Here is a 20165-nt window from a genome sequence, read left to right on the forward strand (position 1 = left end):
ATTTATTTCGAATGTTTGAACGCCATCCTGGATGCTGTCTAGGATTTTATCCTTAGACTGTTGAAAAAGTTGCTCCAATGTATTGTCCTAATAAAACCTGTTGTTATGTTTAAGTAGTTCACTGAAAGGTGGCATAACTGGTGCTTGGGCAAACGCATATAAAAACCTGGTTAATCAGACTGAAGAAAGATCTGACTCCTGTGATATTTTTTCGGGGATGGAAAGTTTTTGATATGCTCAACCAATTTTTGAGGCGGTTTATACCCTGTGAGATATATCCATTCCATGCATCCAGGATGGTTTTCTTTTTTCCTGGGGGTATTGTATTGACAAGGTTGAATGAAAAGGGCATGTGGTGGTTCTCCCATCTTGTTGCTGCATTCAAATTCTGTAGGTCGACCATTCTACGTGGGCTGCTGACTTTTTTGGGAACTGTGATCATTCTGAAACACCACGTTGTTGGTGTCCCAGCAGGCACTGGTTCAATTATGTTCAATGCCATGTCAGCATCTAGCTGGGATTTGACAGCTTCTTTCCAGTGGTGGGGGCCTAGAATTGGCTTGTGAATGACTTTGGGTTGGTAGTTGTCTAAAAATGTAATGGTGGGTGGCTCGCCCGTCATGGTCTTCAACTTTTGGTGTGTGCACGTGTTGAGTGCACCGCTGGCAAAGTGACACTTGATCCAATTTTCTAGGTCGTTATGATAATCAAGTGTCACAGGGAATGTCAGCTTGTGTGGTGGTGGTGGGCAAGGCGATCTGGATGGGCAACCGCAAGGAGCTAATGTACAGTTAAGCCAGTTTACGGTCTATTTTCATTGTGGCTATTTGACTCCTAATTTGTGTTGGAAAGCCACTGTCAATAATCCTTTAATTTCTTTTTAGGACTGTCAGTAAGATATATAGGCCCCAATTTTGGGGTAGATATAAATCATCTCCAAGCATGTTACATCACGTAGATTTAATGTGGTGATTATGGCTCTTATGATGGGCAAGTTGTTGTTTTTTGCAGCACGCAATCAATGCCTAGTGCGTAATAGATGTTTAGAAGTGCACCCAAGATCTTTCAATATATCTTCTCCAGCTGTACTGGTTTGGGCCCCAGTATCTGCCATCGTAGTAAATTGAGTGGATCGTGGTGTCACCTCAGTATGCATTAATTGTCTGAGGCGCGGACCGTAGCTCGTTTCAGGTTTCTGTAAGGTCTGTGAGTTTTGTCATCTCTTTGAAACGGAGCCATGCGTCTTTGAAGATGATCCATTTATTGTCTGACGAGTCTGGTTCTATGACTGGGCAGTCAGAATGTGTGGATGGCACAAAAATGTGGCGTGGACACATGTTGCTTGGTAGATAATAAATGTGCCGTGAGTTGTATCATTTGCTCTTGTATGGCGAGCTGCTGCTGCTGCTGCATTATGAACGCTACCGGGTCAATTCCAGTCTGTTTTGATGGGGGTTCGCATGGGTTAGACATATTCAGTAGTTGTTGTATGTCAAACACCCCCTGATCCTCCACCGTCTCCCCTAATGTAAACAAAATTTTTGTGAAATATTAAACTGCAGAAACACTTGTTAAAAACTATATAAGTTCTATAATGAAAAAACGAAAAACAAGTGTTTTTTGTAAACCGCTCGTGTAAGCTTACTGATAGCATTATTATTAGCGTCCTAAATTAGGAGATGAAAAAATAAATGAATCTTAGTAAAAAAATAGCACCCATTTTCGGAAATGCTGAAAACGAATATCACAGTTAAATTTGGTTTATATGAAGAAATTACTAGGTGACCAGAAAGTGGGTGCTCATTTTACGTTAAATTGATATAGGAAAGCGATTCCCGACGTTTTGAAAAAGTAATTTCTTCATATGATGAAAACTACTGATCTGCCCCAAATTTAAATGTGATATTCGTTTTCAGCACCACCCAGGAGTTGAAAGATACTTGACATTGACCGATTTTTCTGTATTTTTTTAAATTAGATTGTACTCTGAACTTGGCCCAGTCGTTCTTTTCCGCTGTGTGTGTGTGCGTGTGTAAATCTCCGAAACAGTGTTTCATGGTAAACAACTGACGATCTCCGAAAACTTGGGACTATTGTGAATTTGTGAAAGCCATTTTATTCAACCATTGCAGAAGACTAATTGACTAATTTTCTAACGATGGATTAGACTAAAAAAAAAAAAAAAAATTAAATTATATAGTTTTCAAGGTTAAAAAACTTCAAAGACTATAAATATATATTTTAATTGTAGCATATCGATTTATTTTTAAAATTTTGATCTAAATCAAACAAATTAAAAAAATATATATTTACAACTTAAATCGAGAAAGCAATTGTTATAATATGTTTCTCAATGTAAGGTAAACAGTAGAAGTTGACTGAGTGAACTCTAGCCACATCACGTGCGTGACGAGATTTGAATAGAATTAAAATTAGAATTTGAAAAAAATAACTTCAATAAGGCATATTATTGATTTTCGTTAAAAAAAATAAATAATAGATGTATCAAACAGTAAAAATGATATTAATAAATACCCCCCCACACACACAAACACATACACACCCACTCGAACCCGTGCATTGAGAGTGGAAACCCCACAGCGGAGACGCAGACATTGAACATTTTTAATTTTGTTTCTCACGAAAGATAAAGGAAAAAAAGTTTAACGTAAGTATTTATTGCATATTGGAGAAATATTTAATTTATTTATGAACATTTCGGATTTATTAAGCTTCCAAACAAGACTGTTTATTTTATAAGGTAGACATAGTTTTAAAAATTCCGTTAAAAGAAAATGATAAAAGTCGGTTTTCGTGTTTAAATAATTATCATATCCGTTAAAAATGAAGTTTTATTTTTCGTTTTGATGTGTTAATTTTATTTCTCTCTCTCTCTATATATATATTTTAAATTTCAAAATGTATTCATTTTGAATAAAGATCAGTAATATTTTTTTATTTTATGTAGAAATTAAGATGCTATATATTTTATTTAAACATCCTTGATGCCTCGTGTTTTAAATGCCTATTCTAGTTTTAACAAACAAAAATGATTAGCGTTTTTAAGTTTTAATTTTTGTATATATATATATATATATATATATATTAATTTATATCTAGGATTATTAGTATTTGTGAATAATATAGAATAAAGCTTGAACTTTTTATTTTTAATTACATTGTAAAAGCTATATGTATCCGAGAAGGAGCCACAATTGTTTAAATTGTTCACGTTCAAAGTGTATAAAATGTAAAATTTACTTGAAGTATTTATGCAGAATACGAACTGTGCTTTTTTTTTTTTTTTTTTTTCCCCATGGGTTTTTCAAGTTAAATTTTTTTTATGTTAGGTGAAAGTATTCATGTTAAGAATGGGGTTCCAAATAACGTTATTTCCACAGCACGGTCCGTATTCTGCATAAATACCATATTTGATATTTAAATAGCTTTTCTATATCAAAACGAGCGTCAAATCAGATTTAAAGGTACTCCTTGGGCGTCGAGTTCCATGGCGACCAGCAAAAAAAAATTAATGGTTTACTTTAACTACAACCGAACACCGACCAATAAAATTTGGGGTTTTAAAGGTTTTCGGAGTCGCTGACAACTACTCTGATATTCAAACCCGTCGCAAATTTACCGTTTGCATGGTATTAACCCCTGAACCCTCGCACGATTTTGTGCCAACTCGCCGCCATCGTTTATGCTATTCTTACATGATGCGTTCGCGCATGGACGCGCGTAGTAAGGTGTCTTGTCACATCGCGGAAGAATTTTTTAGCAGACATTTTGAAATAAGTTTTCAGAAACAAAATGTTTCATTTTTACGTGTTATGTAGTTTTTGATGCTTTTTTAATTTATCTAAATGTTTTCACGAGCGGTTTACAAAAGCATTTTTATTTATTTATTTTTTTTTTTTTTAGGGAGGTTATTTGATTATAAAACTTGTACAACAGGTGCTTCTACAGCTTAATTTACCGTTTTTCTGAAAGTAACGCGCGACTCCCCGCCCTTCCTCCCTACCCCCCGCCGCCCTACCCCCAATGTAAATAGAATTTTTGTGAAAAATTAAAGTTTTGCTCGGTGTATGTCGGCGCGTTACTTACGGAAAAACGGTAAATTTAGCTGCAGTGTTTAAACATTTAAAAGGTGCTTCTGAGAAGCACCTTTTAAATGTTGTACAGTGAATAATAACCCCCTCCCTAAAAAAAAAAATGCGGGTTTGTATTACTGTACACATAGATTCGAAAAAGTTGTCAAAAAAACAAATATATAACAAATAAATGTTATCAAAGGCAAGGTAAGTTACTTTTCTACCAAACTGGATATCATTTTCGTGTTTTTATTCAATTTAACATGTTTATTCAGCTCGAAAACCATAGTGTTTACCGATGTATTGGAAAATTCAAAATGGCGGCCGATTCTCTCTTTAACACGGTAAGTTTGGAAAAAGGTGTAATAAATAATAAACTAGACAAAATACTGTTAGAAATTCGCTCAATATATGTTACCGTGACATAACTTGACATATATTCGGTGGTTTTTTAGTAGTATTTTGTCTAGTTTATTATTTATAACACCTTTTCCTGAACTTACCGTGTTAACGAGAGAATCGGCCGCCATCTGGAATTTTCCAATACATCGGTAAACACTGCATGTTTTTTCGAGCTGAATAAACATGTTAAATTGAATAAAAACACGAAAATTATATCCAGTTGTAAATCGCTCGTAAAAACTTTATTTTTTTAGATCCATTAAAAAAAGCATCAAAAACTACGCAACAGAAAAATTACATGTGTTCGCGCGTAGTAAGGTGACTTGTAGGCACCGCCAAAACTGGGGGGGGCAGGTCAGTACTTTTTGACGGACCGTCTTTTTAAAAATCTACCAAAAATCAGGTAATTATCCGATCAATACGAAATTTTCAGCGATTATTAGGAGAAGAATGCACTTTATAACAGTGTACTTATTTTTCATAAACGATATTTATATATATTTTTTTTTTTGCTTACAAAACCCCCCCTTGTTTTGAAGTGGGAACAAATATGCTTAAAATAATCATCTGAAACTGAATAAAACATATTGTGTTGTTTTAAGGGACAGAATTATAAATTAAAAAAAAAAAAAAAAAAAAAAATTCGTTTGCATACCTTATTTTGACGTCTGAATATCAGAACTTCGATTGTGTTTAATTATCCCGCTTTTGAGTTTAAAAGTGTGAAATTCGGTGAATATGTTAAGTAAAATAATTAATTTAAGTTAAGCAAAACAAAAAAAATTTTTTTTAATATTTATACGAAAAAAGCCATTTCAAAATTTTTGATAAATAAATTAACAATTTTTTTTTAGCGAGCCGAATAATGCATGACCATTATTAAACAGGGCATGCTTTGAATAATCGATACCAAAAAAAAAAATTCGATAAATATTGTGCCCTTTGTGTTAAAAATAGCATCATTTTTATCGATCTCGTTTGAAAACGTTTGCCGCCTTTCGACTACGGTGGACCAAACGCGCTGAAATAATTTTTTTTTATTCTGCTTTAAATTGCCCCCCCCCCCCATTTTGGGGAGCCTGGCCCCCACACACATACACATTAAAAACCAAACTCATACAAATGGTCACCCATCTGGTACTGGCCAGCCTCAGCTTAATAATACATTGAAATTTTCGTCACTGAAAAATAAGTTTTTTTGGCCTGTTTGGTCTTCCATAGTTTTCTTCCCATCAAAAGAAAACGTAAACAGAGTCGATCTGAACTCTACGACGATGCGAAATATCTGGTTAGCTATATGAATAAGTGGAATTATTTGAAATTCAGGTACTTATATTATAATATTTTTGCATATTCTCTTAGAAAATCATCCTAAATCTTAGTTAGACAATAAATAAATAAATTAATTATTTCAAAAACCCTTTTTTTTTTATATTTAAGTACGTTTTTTGTGCAAGACAAAAAATGTCAATTGTTAACTTTTTGGGAAAATTTAACATTTAAAATTGAATTAAAAATAGTAGAAAAAGTTTTACATTATTCTGTTTTCTATATGATAAAATTCAGGGTTTTATCTTTCTGGAAAAAAAAAAGTTACTCAGAAATAATGGATTTTAATAAATGTAATTTCGTTTTAAAAAACAACAACAACTTGATTTTGCGGCCATTTTTGGCGGTGCCTAGTGACTTGTCACATCGCGGAAGAATTTTTTAACAGACATTTTAAATAACAAAGTTTTCAAATAGTGCGAGGGTTCAGGGGTTAATACCATGCAAACGGTAAATTTGCGACGGGTTTGAATATCAGATTCGTTGTCAGCGCCCCCCCCCCAAAAAAATTTTTATTGGTCGGCGTTGGTGTTCTATTGTAGTTACCCTTAAATTTTTCTGCTGGTCGCTATGGAACTCAACGCCTAAAGAGTACCGATTTAAAATTCAAGCTACCTTGAAATGTTAGGTTATTTTTTTTTTTTACACAGGCATCACCCAGAGGCCACTCGAGGATAAGGGTTAAAGAGTGTACAGTAGAAATTGGACAATATAGTAACCGTTAGTAAGGTTATTTTTCCAAAAACTAAAATTGTTCAACATAATCAAAACTCTTAAATTATTTTATTTTTTGTGTGTGCACTTATGTTATCGTGCTTTTTTTTTTCTGTCGATTTAAATAGTAGTTATTTTGGTCGACCTAGACGAGAGGATCCAAAATGGCCGACCAGGACTGAGTCTCAGTCCTGGTCGGCACTGAGATATGACACGTGCCGTTGTTTCCTTAATAAATTATTTCAGTTAGAGCCGATGAATTGTCAGATATTTTTTTTTTTTTTTACTTCGTTTTGTTTTGGTAAGGTTTCATTATTATTTAACATTTATTTGTGTGTAAGTTGCTATTTATTAGTATAAGCTCGAGCCGTTGTTTCCTTAATAAATTATTTCAGCTAGAGCCGATGAATTGTCAGATATTTTTTTTTTTTTACTTCGTTTTGTTTTGGTAAGGTTTCATTATTATTTAACATTTATTAATACATGAGATATTTCTTCCTAACTGAAATAATTTATTAAGGAAACAACGGCACGTGTCATATCTCAGTCCTGGTCGGCCATTTTGGATCCTCTCGTCTAGGTCGACCGTTATTTTTGCATTTATGAACCAACGATTTCTACGAAGTTACTCTGGTGTGACGAACTGGAAAGTTGAAACGTAATTTCTGGATATTAAGACATTGTTTTTATTGTTTACTTAATGAATTTCAGTGGTCGTCGCCATTCTTAATATGGAGAGAGGGTGGAGGATTGTAACAATTTGTGTTTATTTGTAATAGGGTTCGCCCGGCCGTCTCAGGTTTTTCCCGTCATCTGCCGGCAGTGGCACGCTGGCACGGCACACCCGAGTAACTTCGTGGAAATCGCAGAAGTACTAAATTGTATTTTCGGCTTTGTATCCACAGACTTACGAGAAAGTGGTCAAAAATAATATATATATATATATATATATATATATATAAACAAATAAATGTTATCAAAGGCGAGATAAGTTACTCTTCTACCTAGCTGAATAAGTTTTTGGTGGTTTTACTCGCTTTAAAACGTTTACTCGGTTCGAAAATCGGTACTTTATGCACTTATTGAACCGTGCTGTCATAATAACGTTATTTGGTAAGTACTTTTTGACGGACCGTCTTTTTAAAAATCTACCCAAAATCAGGTAATTGTCCAATCAATACGAAATTTACAGCGATTATTAAGAGAAGAATGAACTTTAGGTACTGGTCGCGATTTGAGTTCCCTGCCGAACACCATAAAAAACACTGACTTCTCCCTACGCATAAGCAAAGGACATGTTCATGTAACTAAGCGATCATGAATTTTTATCGACTTTTTTATAAGTTTTACTGTTTATGAATATTGAAATAAATGAAATTACTACACAGTTTAGTAATAATTTTATCGATTTTTTTTAATAGCATTTTCTATATATGTATATCATATAGCGCGAATCATACTAGCACCCATTTTTTTTTTTTTTTTTTTAAATGTTTAGTAATTTTTAAAAAGTCGATAAAATAATTAATAAATGTGTAGTAATTTCATTTATTTCAATATTCATAAACAGTAAAACTTATAAAAAAAAAAGTCGATAAAAGTGAGACATAAACAGTAAAACATCGTCATTTAAAAAGAAAATGCTATTTAAAAAAAAATCGATACTGTTTATGAATATTGAAATAAATGGCTTAATTATTTTTATTTAAATCTTAGTGGAAATGTATTTTGTTTTAAACAAAAAATACCTTCTAAAGTTATGGTTTTCAGTAGTAAATAAAAAACGCAAGAATTTATTTTTGTCTTTTTTTTTTTTTTTTTTTTTTTTTTTTTTTATATATATATAAATAAAGCATCATAATTTGTAACAATAAAAAAAAAAAAAAATTTTACAGGAATATTATGAAAAAAGCCCTAAAGTTAAAATTAATCAATTCGATATAACTCGAGGAAAAATGAATTTCTCGAACTACCGATATTATCATTGAATTAAGCATTGTTTATTTAATATTTTCACACAAAAAAATTATAATAGCAAAAATATTTTTTATTTTTTTTAAATTACAGATTTCGCATAATTTTTATATACAAGATTTTAATAATTTCCTTGCTCGTAAGAATGTGAAACTTTCGGCGTAACATAATTTTTATATAATCTCGAACAATAATAAAAAAAAGGAACATATTAAATGATAAAAATTGATACAAATATTCAAAATAGGAATGTATGGATGCACGTTTGGGTGGGGGGATCTGACACCCCTACCTCCTTTTACTATCATGACTTCATTTTGAAACAGCGTTTTGATTGGCTGAAACTTTGGGCTTCCATATATTTGTGTTTGCAAACTTTTATCTGTTTCGTTTTGCCGAACGGCATAATTACTTGCTTTTTGAGGGCTAATTAAGCTGAATTTTGTATAAACAAGGTTTTTTTTTTTTGTTTTTTTTTTCTTAATTCAATATCTTAGGACTTTACTAATTATCTTTGAAATAGACTCAGAAAACTAATTATCTTAAAGGATTTTTACAATGAATTTATTTAACTTCAAAATTTAGATGAATGGGTTAGCTCGCCGTGAAAATATTTTCATAACTTTTTTTCTTTTTTTTTTTCCTTTTTTTTTTTCCCCCCTTTAGGAAATTGACTTTAGTCTCTAATCTTTCAAATGCAATCAAAAAGTAATCGGAAACCTACAAAACAAATATAAATCGGTTTTCAAAACTAGGTCCCCCTATTTTTGCCTATACCTACCACTGAAAACGATGGTGATGGCCATTAAAATGTCACATGACTAGGTGTCAGAAACTTCATGAAAAATATTGAATAATTCGACCCTCTGTCTTTCCAAGCTTGCTCGAAAAATGTAATTCAAACATTTTATTTTTTCAATTAAAGGAGCAAGGACCAAGGTTTCATTTAAAAAAAAAATATATATATATATATACATATATAAACGTGTTTTTCTTAAGTTTTAAACTTCGGACCTTACAGGTAAATCCAAAAAAAAATTTTTGTTTTAAATTAGAATATATTATTTATTGATCTTATCTTCAATTTGTGATATATAAAACTTTGTTACATAGATTTACTTTTTAATAGACATATGGAAGGGGGGGGGGGCGTGAATTAAAAACAAAAACGTTTGTCTAAAATATTATATTCTATTTATTGGAAAGAGCATAAAATTTCACATTGACCCTGAAAATATCCTAAAAATAGAATCAATAGAAAAATTTTGATAGATTTTTAAAGTTTAAAAATTGAAAAATACTGAGCTTGTAAAATTCAATTAATTTCATTACTGTTTTTTAAAAAATAAAAAAATATTTCTATTACTTTTTATACTACTTTAATAGTTTATTTTAGAAGTATAATCCATAAAGAAAATAAACAACCCACTTTTAAAAGAAATTACAAGTTTTTTTATATTTTATTCGCAGTTTCGTGTTAGGGGTGTCAAAAATTCTGATACACCTATCACATGACTTGTGTTTATGTAAAATGCGACCTCATGGGAAAATGAAACAAAATACCTTTTAATAGTTTTTGCACTTTCCTTCAATTATAATATTTCTTATTGTTGTTTATTTTAAAAAGTGAGGTACAACTTTTCTGTGTTTTCTCTCCCAACTTGAAAAAACAAATAAGATAATTGTCAACATTGACGCAAGTGCAGTTTTCTTTAATGAAAACTTTTAAAAAATAAATTAGGATTTTTAATTTAAAAACAAGGACAAAGAAAAAAGTAAGATTTTTTTTTACGAGAGTACTCAGCATAGTATAACCCCCCCCCAACCTTCCCTTGTTAAGAACGGCTTTCGGAATAAACACCTCAAAATCAAAAGCCGTTAACATGGGGAGGTTGGATGTTTATACTACGCTGGGTATTCTAAAAAACAAAACAAAGTAATCGTATCTTTCTTTGCATTTAAAAAAAAAGGGGGGACGATAGTTGCAAAGGAATTGGAGCTTTCATTAAAGAAAGCTGTGCTATGTCTTGCTTCAATGTTGGTATTTTGTTTTTCTTAAAGTTGGAAAAAAAAGTTGGGATTTATTTTACACATAAATTCGAAAAAGTTGTCAAAGCAAATACATAAAATGTTATCAAAGGAAAAGTTACTTTTCTACTTAACTAGATAAGTTTTTAGTGCTTTTATTTAATGTAAAATGTTTATTCTGTTTGAAGAACGAGTAATGTTGAACGCTGCTGGAGAACAATAAAAGATGGCCGTGATGCCTTTAAAGACTCGATAATTACTTCAAAATAAGAAATAAAAACAAAATGGTCGTAGAAAACACCCAATAAATGTAACCATTTCCGACCTGTCTCCCAGATCATGGAAATCAGCAAACCTCAATTCTAAACCTATTTCTAACAGTACCTGAGGATTGTGTGACAAATTCCCATAGTCTACTCAGGAATGCTGGTCACCTTGTTATATTGGTTGACATCATCCTAAGTTTTCGACCCCCTAAACTGAGGAGTCCTTGTTCAAAAAGGCTGATTGGGAAGCCATTACAGAACACGTCACAGATGCACCATGGACCAATATCTTTTCTCTTCTTGTTGACCAGTGTGCCAATGAGACAACTGAATTGTGCAAAGCAGGCATTGAAGCACATATTCCCACAAGAAAATACTATAGCAAATCCTACTCTCCCCAATGGTTCATTTGGAATTGTGCAGTTATCATTGCACAAAAGTAGCATGCATTTTGTCAATTCATCTGCTACAAAGGTTTTTAGAAGATAAAAATAATTCTAAGAATGAAATAGTCGCAACCCAGAAAAGGCATACTGAAGTGATCAGGAAACAAAGTTGCAGAAAATAGGAACTCCTAATTTCTGGAAAATTTATAATAGTGTTATGAATAATGGACAATCAACAATTACTCCACCATTTAAAAAATCATGAGGTCGCTTGTATGGCAACCGAGAAAGCTTGCCTGGTAGTATGTCTCCAACTCCACCTTAGACCCTACAAACCACTACCTCGCAAATATCCTTTCGCAGACAGAAGCCTTATCTGAAAATACTCCCTTTAATGTCTGTGATATAATTAAGAAATTCTTAGCTGAGCCAGCTCTTGTCTTCTCACAATTCTTCAACAAATGCCTAGCTGAGTCTTGCTTCCCTAATAGCTGAAAAATTGCCTCTGTTCTACCAGTATTCAAGAATCTGGCGAAAGTTGGATCATTTAAAAATTGTCTTAATTTTTATTTTATAATTTAAGCAGTATTTTTAAAAATACTACGTAAAGTTGTTTTAAATATTAAAAAAATTGAAAAAATTTGTTTCAACCATCTTTCATATCTATTGACCAGAAAACGAAATTTATCAAAGAATTGCGTAAAGCTACATTAAGATGACTTAAAATATAAGTGTGATAATTACAACAATCGTCCATAATTATAATTATTAATCATTAACCATGTAATAGTAAATTTAAACTTCTCAGTTTTTTTTTAATATATTATTGAATATTTATTAATGGATGTTTGGATTTTTCACTAAAAATGCCTAAATGTTAAAATTTTGGATGGAAAACTTTCATTTTGATTGATCTACTTGATACCATATAAATCTCAAACGTTTGTTAGTGTGTGTTTTGTTAAAACTTTTGGCACACACGACCAACACTGACAAAATATGTATTGTTTGAAAGCTCAGTCTCTCAGCCAACAAATATCCAAACATTGGCCAAAACATTCATTCTTTCACTAAACTGGGCCGGTGTTTTTTATTTTATTTTATTTATTTTTTTTTTTTTAGGGGCTCCGTTGCCATAAAACCTCCACGCCCGGGCAACACCGGGTACCTCTGCTAGTCACTTATACATCATTCAAATTCTATTGTATTGATTGTAATCTTTTCTACATAAATATTATTGGAAATATATGAACCTGAAATTACCATCCAGCCATGGGTAAAATAGCAATTTGTGTTCAATTAACCATATAAAGTGAATCGTTTGCCAAAAGTAATTTGTACATTAAATAATTGATTTCACTTGAAACATTCAAGTTGATTTAAACAAAAATATTTATCAATTTCAGGAATTTTTATCTACTTATCTCTAATAGTTTCTTCCCCAGAACTGCTAGACTTTGGAACTCCCTTCCGGGTTCCTGCTTTCCCAACTGTACTGACATGCAGAAGTTAGTGTAATGTGAACTGACATCTAGCTGTTCAACTCCCTACATAGTACCCCTGCAACTTATGTTCCCGATAGTAGCCCCTACATCAAAGTTGCACTGCACCTTGTTTGGGATGAAATTGTAATTAAAAAAAAAATAAATAAAATAAAATAAATAGGCATGTGGTGAAATGAAGGCGGGTTGTTTTAACATCTAAAGTCGAGTTCTCTTTCGCTACTAACACTCGGATCTTTGTTTTGACACATTTGCAATGAATGACCTCTTTTTGTTGCTCGTGTGTGTTAAAAAGAGGTGTAAAAGAAAGAAAAAAAGTTTTGGTCGGATTGAACTCCGAAGGTGAAAACGAAAGGGAAAAAAAGCCAGTCATCTAACCATCTGCACCACGATGGAGAGGAACTGATAAGGGCATTATATGAAGGTTTATGAAACGCAATGAACAGGTACGAAGGAGTCTGATGTGCAAGCCAAAGCATTCGCAAACATACACTAGAAGAAGCGAACACACACACACACACACACACATTTTCGCTTTTATATTCATAGATGCCCTCTCCCCCGGTTTAGTAAAATTTCTGTAAATGCAAACAGCGGACTTTTTTGTAAACGAAATAAACCCGTAATGATTTATGTTTAATTTGTTGTGTTCGTGTCCAATCTGGCGAAGAAATGAAACTATTTGCCCCCTCCCCCTATGTTAAGCAAAAGGACCCAAATATGTATGTTACTTTTATGTGTTTTATGCGTGTAAAATTGGAAGAATTAATGGCAAAAACTGGGGGAAAAAATGTAATAAAAGGGTATTAAATCATTTGTAGGTGTTTAGGGCCCAAGAAAAAGTGAAAAAAGAGGGGGGGTGAAGGTAGTCCTGCATAATTTGACCCTAATTATCGTGAATTCCCGTCAAGCATTGACCGGGTGAGACCGGCAGTCATCGGCGTCAGCCGTAGAGTACAGGAAAAAACAAAGCTCTTCTCTTTACATCAACGTTCTGATTCACATCTGGCATCAATTGAAATAAATGGCTCTCGTCTTCAGGAGGCCTCAAGTTTTGACAAGCTTCTGGGCTTGACCTTTACTTCTGATCTTAAATGGAACTCGTGCATCAAATCTGTTGCCAAGGCCGCTGGAAAAATGGTCTGATCCTTCTATCAAAACTTATCGCGTAAAATGCAATTATGTTTATTTTAGTTTATTTAATTTTATTTTTTTATTTTTATTTTTTGTTGGTTTGTTTTCTTCAATAAAATCAAAGAAACAAAACAATCCAGAAAAAAGTACAAATGGGAAAAAGTAAAGGAATAAATAAAACCAGAAAACTGACGAATAAATGTTTAATAGATTTTATTCATAATTTTTTTTTTTTTTTTTTTATTGTTGTTTTGTTTTATGCAAGAAAAGTATTTTTTTAACCGTATAATTGTTAGGTGTAAGTATAACGGGTTTTTTTGTTTTTTTTTTCTTTGTTGTCACATTTTACTAATTGGACTGCCGTCTGGTTCCATATTGATAGCGTAATAGTAATTGGGCTTATGAAACTACCATAAATTCAATGTATAGAAATAAATAATGAATGAGTAACTAATCTGAAAATAAGAAGTCAGCTCTCCCCCCCTAGTATCACGTATAAAATCACTGTAAACATAATAGAAGGAAAAATACAGTAAATAAAATATGTAAATCAAGTAATCGTTTGAACATTTGAAAAACGCTAGCGGCTGACTGTTATAGCTTGTTGTAAAACCTTAAATCCAAGGTTAGTTCGTTTTGTTTCAATAACTCTTTGAATCGCAGCCCGTAAAGCGGTATAAGTAACCCATGTAATCGAAAGTTGCGTTTCACCCGATGGTAAAATGCCATTCCATTTTTTTTTTTTTTTTTTTTTTTTTTTTTTTAAGCAACTAAGAACTCCAACTGGTGTTTCCTCCCAAATTCTCCTGTAGACGTATCTGCAACGGTGTTAAGTGGTCGCGGGAGGAGTATGAACATAATAGAGAGAAAAGATTTTACCACTTCCATTGATTTTTTACAGGTTTTGGCAGTGAACTCTCACCAGAAAAAATATAGGAATGTACGGTTATCAAAGAAGTGTAAGGGTAATAGGCCTATAGCACACCTCAGATAATGTGCTGCAGTTTGTGCACATTACATTTGCATGAAATGCCTTGAGTTTTAATCCTATTAAGGTCAAACTCAGAGGGGGAAAATGACTTAATCTATAAATATAAAAGCAAAAATGTGTATGTTCGCTTTTTGTGTATGTCTGTAAGTCGGCTCACAACTTAGAACTTTTTATATCATATAAATCATATCTGAGTTAACAAAGGTCGCCTGTCTATTTAATTTGCTTGACAATGAAAAGATAAATATTCAACACTTTTCGCTTGCATGTGTATTAGGCTTTTTTGTATAATAAAAGCGACACTAATTCTGGCGGTATTTTTCCGGTCGCAATCGCCGGAAATGTCCAAAAGCAATCAGATTTGATCAATGTGAAAATCAGACAATTGCTATTCAATTTGGACAATCTCTTTATGGGGAGCTGCCCCCTCCCCAACATCTTGGGAAAATAAAAGCATTCCTGCAGTCAAAGTTGACGTCATTAAGTCATTAAAATGTGCACCTGTCAATTCTAAATAGTTAAATAAATTCAAACGTGTTTCCGTTAATATTTCACAGTGGCCCAATGGTTAACGTCGCACTTTTTTTTTTTTTTTTTTTTTTTTCTTTTTTTTTCCACACTTTAATTTCCAACTTTGCCTCAAGGGTTCGGGTTCGATCCTCATACTTACCTACCAAAACTTTTTTCATTATTTTACGGACCCCCCCCCCCCCCCCCAGTTTTGATTTACCCAAAACCACACACCTCCAAGCACCCGGGAAACGCAGGGTACTCCCCCCCCCCTTATTTCATTTATATAGAGATAATTCCATTTTTTAATCTAGAATTATTTTTATTGAAATTTTTTATATTAAACATCTTAAAATTAGCAAGATAAGTTTAATGAAACAGCATAAACTCAACAATGATTTATTTATTTATTTATTTTTTTTTTTTTCATGGAAACTACTTCAATAACAAAAACTAGCCAACAATAAGTGTTAGATGGATAAATTCCAACCCAGAAAAATAGCTGGAATGTGAGGACTAAAGGACAGAATAAGAGAAGCTAGTTTCGAGGCTGTTGAAAGTAAACCCAAGGTTCACTTTCTACTCTCCTTTTGAAGGAAATTTGTTCCTTGCATTTTTAGATCTGGTTAAAAATTATTTATTTATTTACTTTTTTTTTTTTTTTTTTTAGTTAATTGTGATTTTAGGAAATGCTTTCCCATTTCCTTTAGTTTGTGTTCAACTTCTAATATTATTATTCTGTTTCTATTCATTTTTATTTACAGATGGGCACACGAGTCTATATTGGCCGTGTCTCTTATCATGCCAAAGAAAAAGATGTTGAAAGGTTTTTCCGTGGATTCGGTCGAATTAAAGATATAATGCTGAAAAATGGCTATGGATTTGTTGTAAGTATTCTCCCACATACACACTTCTCTTTCAAGAAAACACATCTTTATTACTCATAGTAAAAATCTTTGATCAACGCTTTTATAATTGAATATTGAATATTTATATCTTCATGTAGTAGTAGTGACCTGTAATAAGTTAGCAATTATTTTTTTATTTATATTTTTTTTTGTATTTTTAAGAGATAGTTTGCAATACTGTTTTAATTGCTTATTGGTGTTCATCACTATTATTACTTATTACTTTCATATTTACTATTTCTCTTAGATTTCCAATCTAATTCAGATAAGTACTTGTTCCATATCTCTTATGCCATTATCTCCTCTTTAAAAAATCTTATGCGCAAACGCATAACTCCAAATACATTGTTAGTCTGGGACTTGTATGATACAAGGTCTTTTCTGTAATATCTGTTTCACTTTATTGCTTTTGAGTAGCTAAATAATGGTTTGGTTAGCAATTCTGGCTGTCTTGTAGTTCTTGGAAACTCTGCACTAGATAAAAATCTTTTTTGTCCATCTATTTTAATGGGATGATTTCTTAGTAATCGTTAGTAGTAGAAATTTGGTAAAATAGATTAAGGGGACGTTTCATCAAGAATTTGTTTACATTGGACTTGAAGACAACTAAATCGAAGTCAGCTGGAAAACAGACAAGTGGAAGAGTTCCACAGGCGTGCAGTTCTAAGAAAGAAGCTTTGTTCATAGAATCTACGTTTAGGTTTAGGCACAGATAAAGAGTGGGGCAAATTATTGATGGTGGTTTCAGCCAGACAGGTGTTTTTTTGTGAAAGTTTGGCGAGGGGGGGGGGGCATAGATTGGAGCTCAGTCGAGCATTTGCCATGGAAATAATGATAAAGCAGAAACAGGCTCGCAACGTCTCTTCTGTGGGGGGGGGGAGGTTGCAGGGAAAAGAAAAGGGCATCCTCCCACTAAACTACAAAGTCATTTTGAACTCATGTCAAGCTAGGATAAACTTCTTAGCAGCTCCTACCCAGATATGGCAACAGTACTCCATCATTGGACATACTTGGCTCTTATATAGATAGAGAATTGCATCAGTAATGAGATATCTATTAGAGCAGTAGAAGAATCCCACCATTTTTCCAGCAACCTTGGCAACAGATTTGATGTATATGTTCCATTTTCAGATCAAGAGTAAAGGTCAAGCCCAGGAGCTTGTTGAAACATGGAGCCTCCCCATTCATTTCAATGGATGCCAGATAGAGATCAGTGTTGATGATGTAAAGAAAGAAGCTTAGTTTTAGATGCATTAAAAGTAACCAGCCACCTCTTTCAAACTTAATATTTAACTTATCTCTAATAATCACTAGTAAAATTGAGTTTTAAAAAATATTTTACCAAATAAGTGAATAGTTTTGAAATTGGTTGAGTTATTGACGTTTGGAAATTGCACAAGTTTAGATTATTTTTCAGTTATAAATATTTTAAATTTTTATAAGCTTTTCTTTTTTTTTTTTTTGTAGGAATTTGAAGACTATAGAGATGCTGATGATGCAGTCTATGAACTAAATGGTAAAGAATTGCGTGGTGAAAGGTAAGTTCTGCTTTACTGTGCTTTTTATTGGGCATGGTAGAAAAATTTATCAGAAACTTTCAAGTTTTTTTTTTTTTTTTTTTAAATTAATAAAACTTGTTTCATTATGTATGTATAATACCTAACTAAAACAGCTACTTCAGTATATAAAATCTCTTTCTATCCCAATGTCTGTATGTGATTGCATCTTTTATAGAAAGAATATACAAACATCACATATAGTCGGTGTATTTTCATGTTAAATTTATCAGAAAACTGCTATTGTCTTTCTGAATCTGTAAGTCTACCTCTTAAGCTATGAGGGCATAACTCCCTTAAAACTTCAAATATCTTATGAAATTTGAATTGGATGTACAAAATTTTCTGTAGAAAATCAAACATGATCCCAAATTTCTATATTACCCTCTAAGTTACCCCTGGTGAGAGAACCTCTTTAAAACTTTAAATGCGTATATTCAGTTCTAATAAAATTTAAACCATATGGTTAAAACACTTAGAGTTTTCCAACATTTCAGCTTTTGAATATATTAGAGGATGTGAAAGGGACAAGAAGGTAGTAAAGACAAAGTAACATGGTGTTACGAACATAGTGGAAAAAAAATATTGTGATCATTATTGGGTCTTCCTTATAGTATTAATAAATAGATGTAAGAATTGTTTGGTTGTTAAGCTAATTATTTTAGTTAAATAGTTAATTGTTTCAGAGGTAATTGAAAGAAGTTTTGACTTTTTCCCCCATTTAAAGATTCTATGACCTTGAGATTTAACAATTTTCAGAGTGATCGTTGAACATGCTCGAGGGTTGCCCAGAAGTGAAGAAAATTGGCGTGATCGTGATAGGGGAGGCTCACGATTTCCACCCCGCCGCAGAGGTGGAAGAGACAAGTAAGTATTAAATAAGTTTTGAGATCTAAGACCTTTTTACTATCGTTATTGTAGTATCATGATGCAAATATTTAAAATCATATTACTAATTTGAAAATTCTTCAAATGAAATTTTTTTTTTTTTTTTTTTTTAAGTTTGTATTCCATTTATTTACTGTACCCCCCCCCCCCGAATTTCAATATCTATAATTGAATTCATTAAACCCTTGTAAAATTTTATCTCTTTTCTGAAGGAACTAATAGGCAAAAGACTTATTGCCTTTATTTGATTTTTAAAATGTATAAACCGTTTTATTAATTGGTTCTATAAAAAAAATTCTTTATGAAATTCTGTAAATATGCTAATTTTTTTTCTGCATATAACTATCAGCTCAATTTGTTTTGAGTTCTCTTCATGCTAAAAGCTCAAGCTAGATGGAGCACTTTTTTTTTTTTTTTAAACTACAATTCTTGAAGTATCTTCATCTGGCAAAACTGACCTGGGAAGGTGTTTATCTTACTGGGAACTTGTTTGTGCTGAAAGAAAACTTCTACGGATGCAGTGAATTTTGCTAAATTAGCAACAATTGATTACAACAACTTGTTCTAGTTTTTCTTAATTGTTTTCATAGCACGCTGTGTTCTTTTTCTGTTCATTGTAAGGACGTATCTTATGGATTTTGGTTGACTCTTTCAGTTAATTTCTCATTGCCAAAATCTTAATTTTGATAATCTTTCTGCTTCTACTTTCACCATTCATATGCTTGTCAAACTTTAGTTCGACAGAAAACATTCACAATTGTTCTCTTTAGATGTACTCCCTCCTATACAACATGATTGCATTTGTTTTTTATTGAAAAATTATCTGTATAAAATGTTTAATCTTTGGAAGGAACATATACAAATTACTTGCATGTGATATGTATATTTATTGACAAAACCTTTTTGTTTTCATTTTCTATTTTCAATTTGTATTTCAATTTAAAAATATTTTTCTGTTTCCTCCTCCTCCTCAAATTCTTAAATATTATGTGTTCGTTTGCGTTAATCAAATACTTTGTTTTTGTTCTTTTTTTGAGCAGGTATGGACCACCAACAAGGACCGAATTCCGCTTGGTTGTTGAAAATTTATCGTCTAGAGTCAGCTGGCAGGTATGAATTTCAAAATTTCCTCTTTCAACTTGTCAATGATTGTTTTATATTTTGATTTAAACAATTTGAACTTAAAAATTTTGACAGTAGCAGTGACAATGAAATTTACTATTTAAGAGATTACATTGCTTATTTAACTTTTTAGTTTGAAAGACTTTTTCTTTATCTAATACTAATATTCATTTGTTGCTTATATATAAAAATTTGAATGTTAACCAGTAATTGTGTCTGCTACTATCCTTTTAAATTTTTTTAAAGATGTTGATTTCTTGAATGTAAAATTTCTATAACACTTCAGGATTTAAAAATAAAGTTTTTTTTTTTTTATATATATATAATAAATTGGCAAGTTTTAAACAGTTTCATTATACTC

The 20165-nt window shown here is 32.1% G+C and overlaps 1 protein-coding gene across 5 annotated transcripts in view; it reads left to right on the forward strand.

Moving 5' to 3' along the window:
* The window catches only part of LOC145255790 (serine/arginine-rich splicing factor 6-like), a 563981-nt gene that overhangs the window by 532350 nt on the left and 11466 nt on the right, over positions 1-20165 (forward strand). For 2 of the 5 annotated variants that reach the window (XM_080114469.1, XM_080114473.1), the window contains exons 1-5: positions 2537-2668; positions 16095-16217; positions 17706-17776; positions 18554-18661; positions 19720-19792. In XM_080114469.1, coding sequence (XP_079970595.1) covers positions 16095-16217; positions 17706-17776; positions 18554-18661; positions 19720-19792 — 375 coding nt within the window. In that variant the 5' untranslated portion in view covers positions 2537-2668. Of the gene's footprint in view, positions 1-2536; positions 2669-16094; positions 16218-17705; positions 17777-18553; positions 18662-19719; positions 19793-20165 lie in introns of those variants that run through there. The other 3 variants (XM_080114472.1, XM_080114474.1, XM_080114471.1) reach the window with 2 other exon arrangements.

The sequence above is a fragment of the Euprymna scolopes genome, chromosome 31, assembly GCF_053919585.1.
Source record: "Euprymna scolopes isolate OS-2025 chromosome 31, ASM5391958v1, whole genome shotgun sequence".
NCBI classification, from domain to species: Eukaryota; Metazoa; Mollusca; class Cephalopoda; order Sepiida; family Sepiolidae; genus Euprymna; species Euprymna scolopes.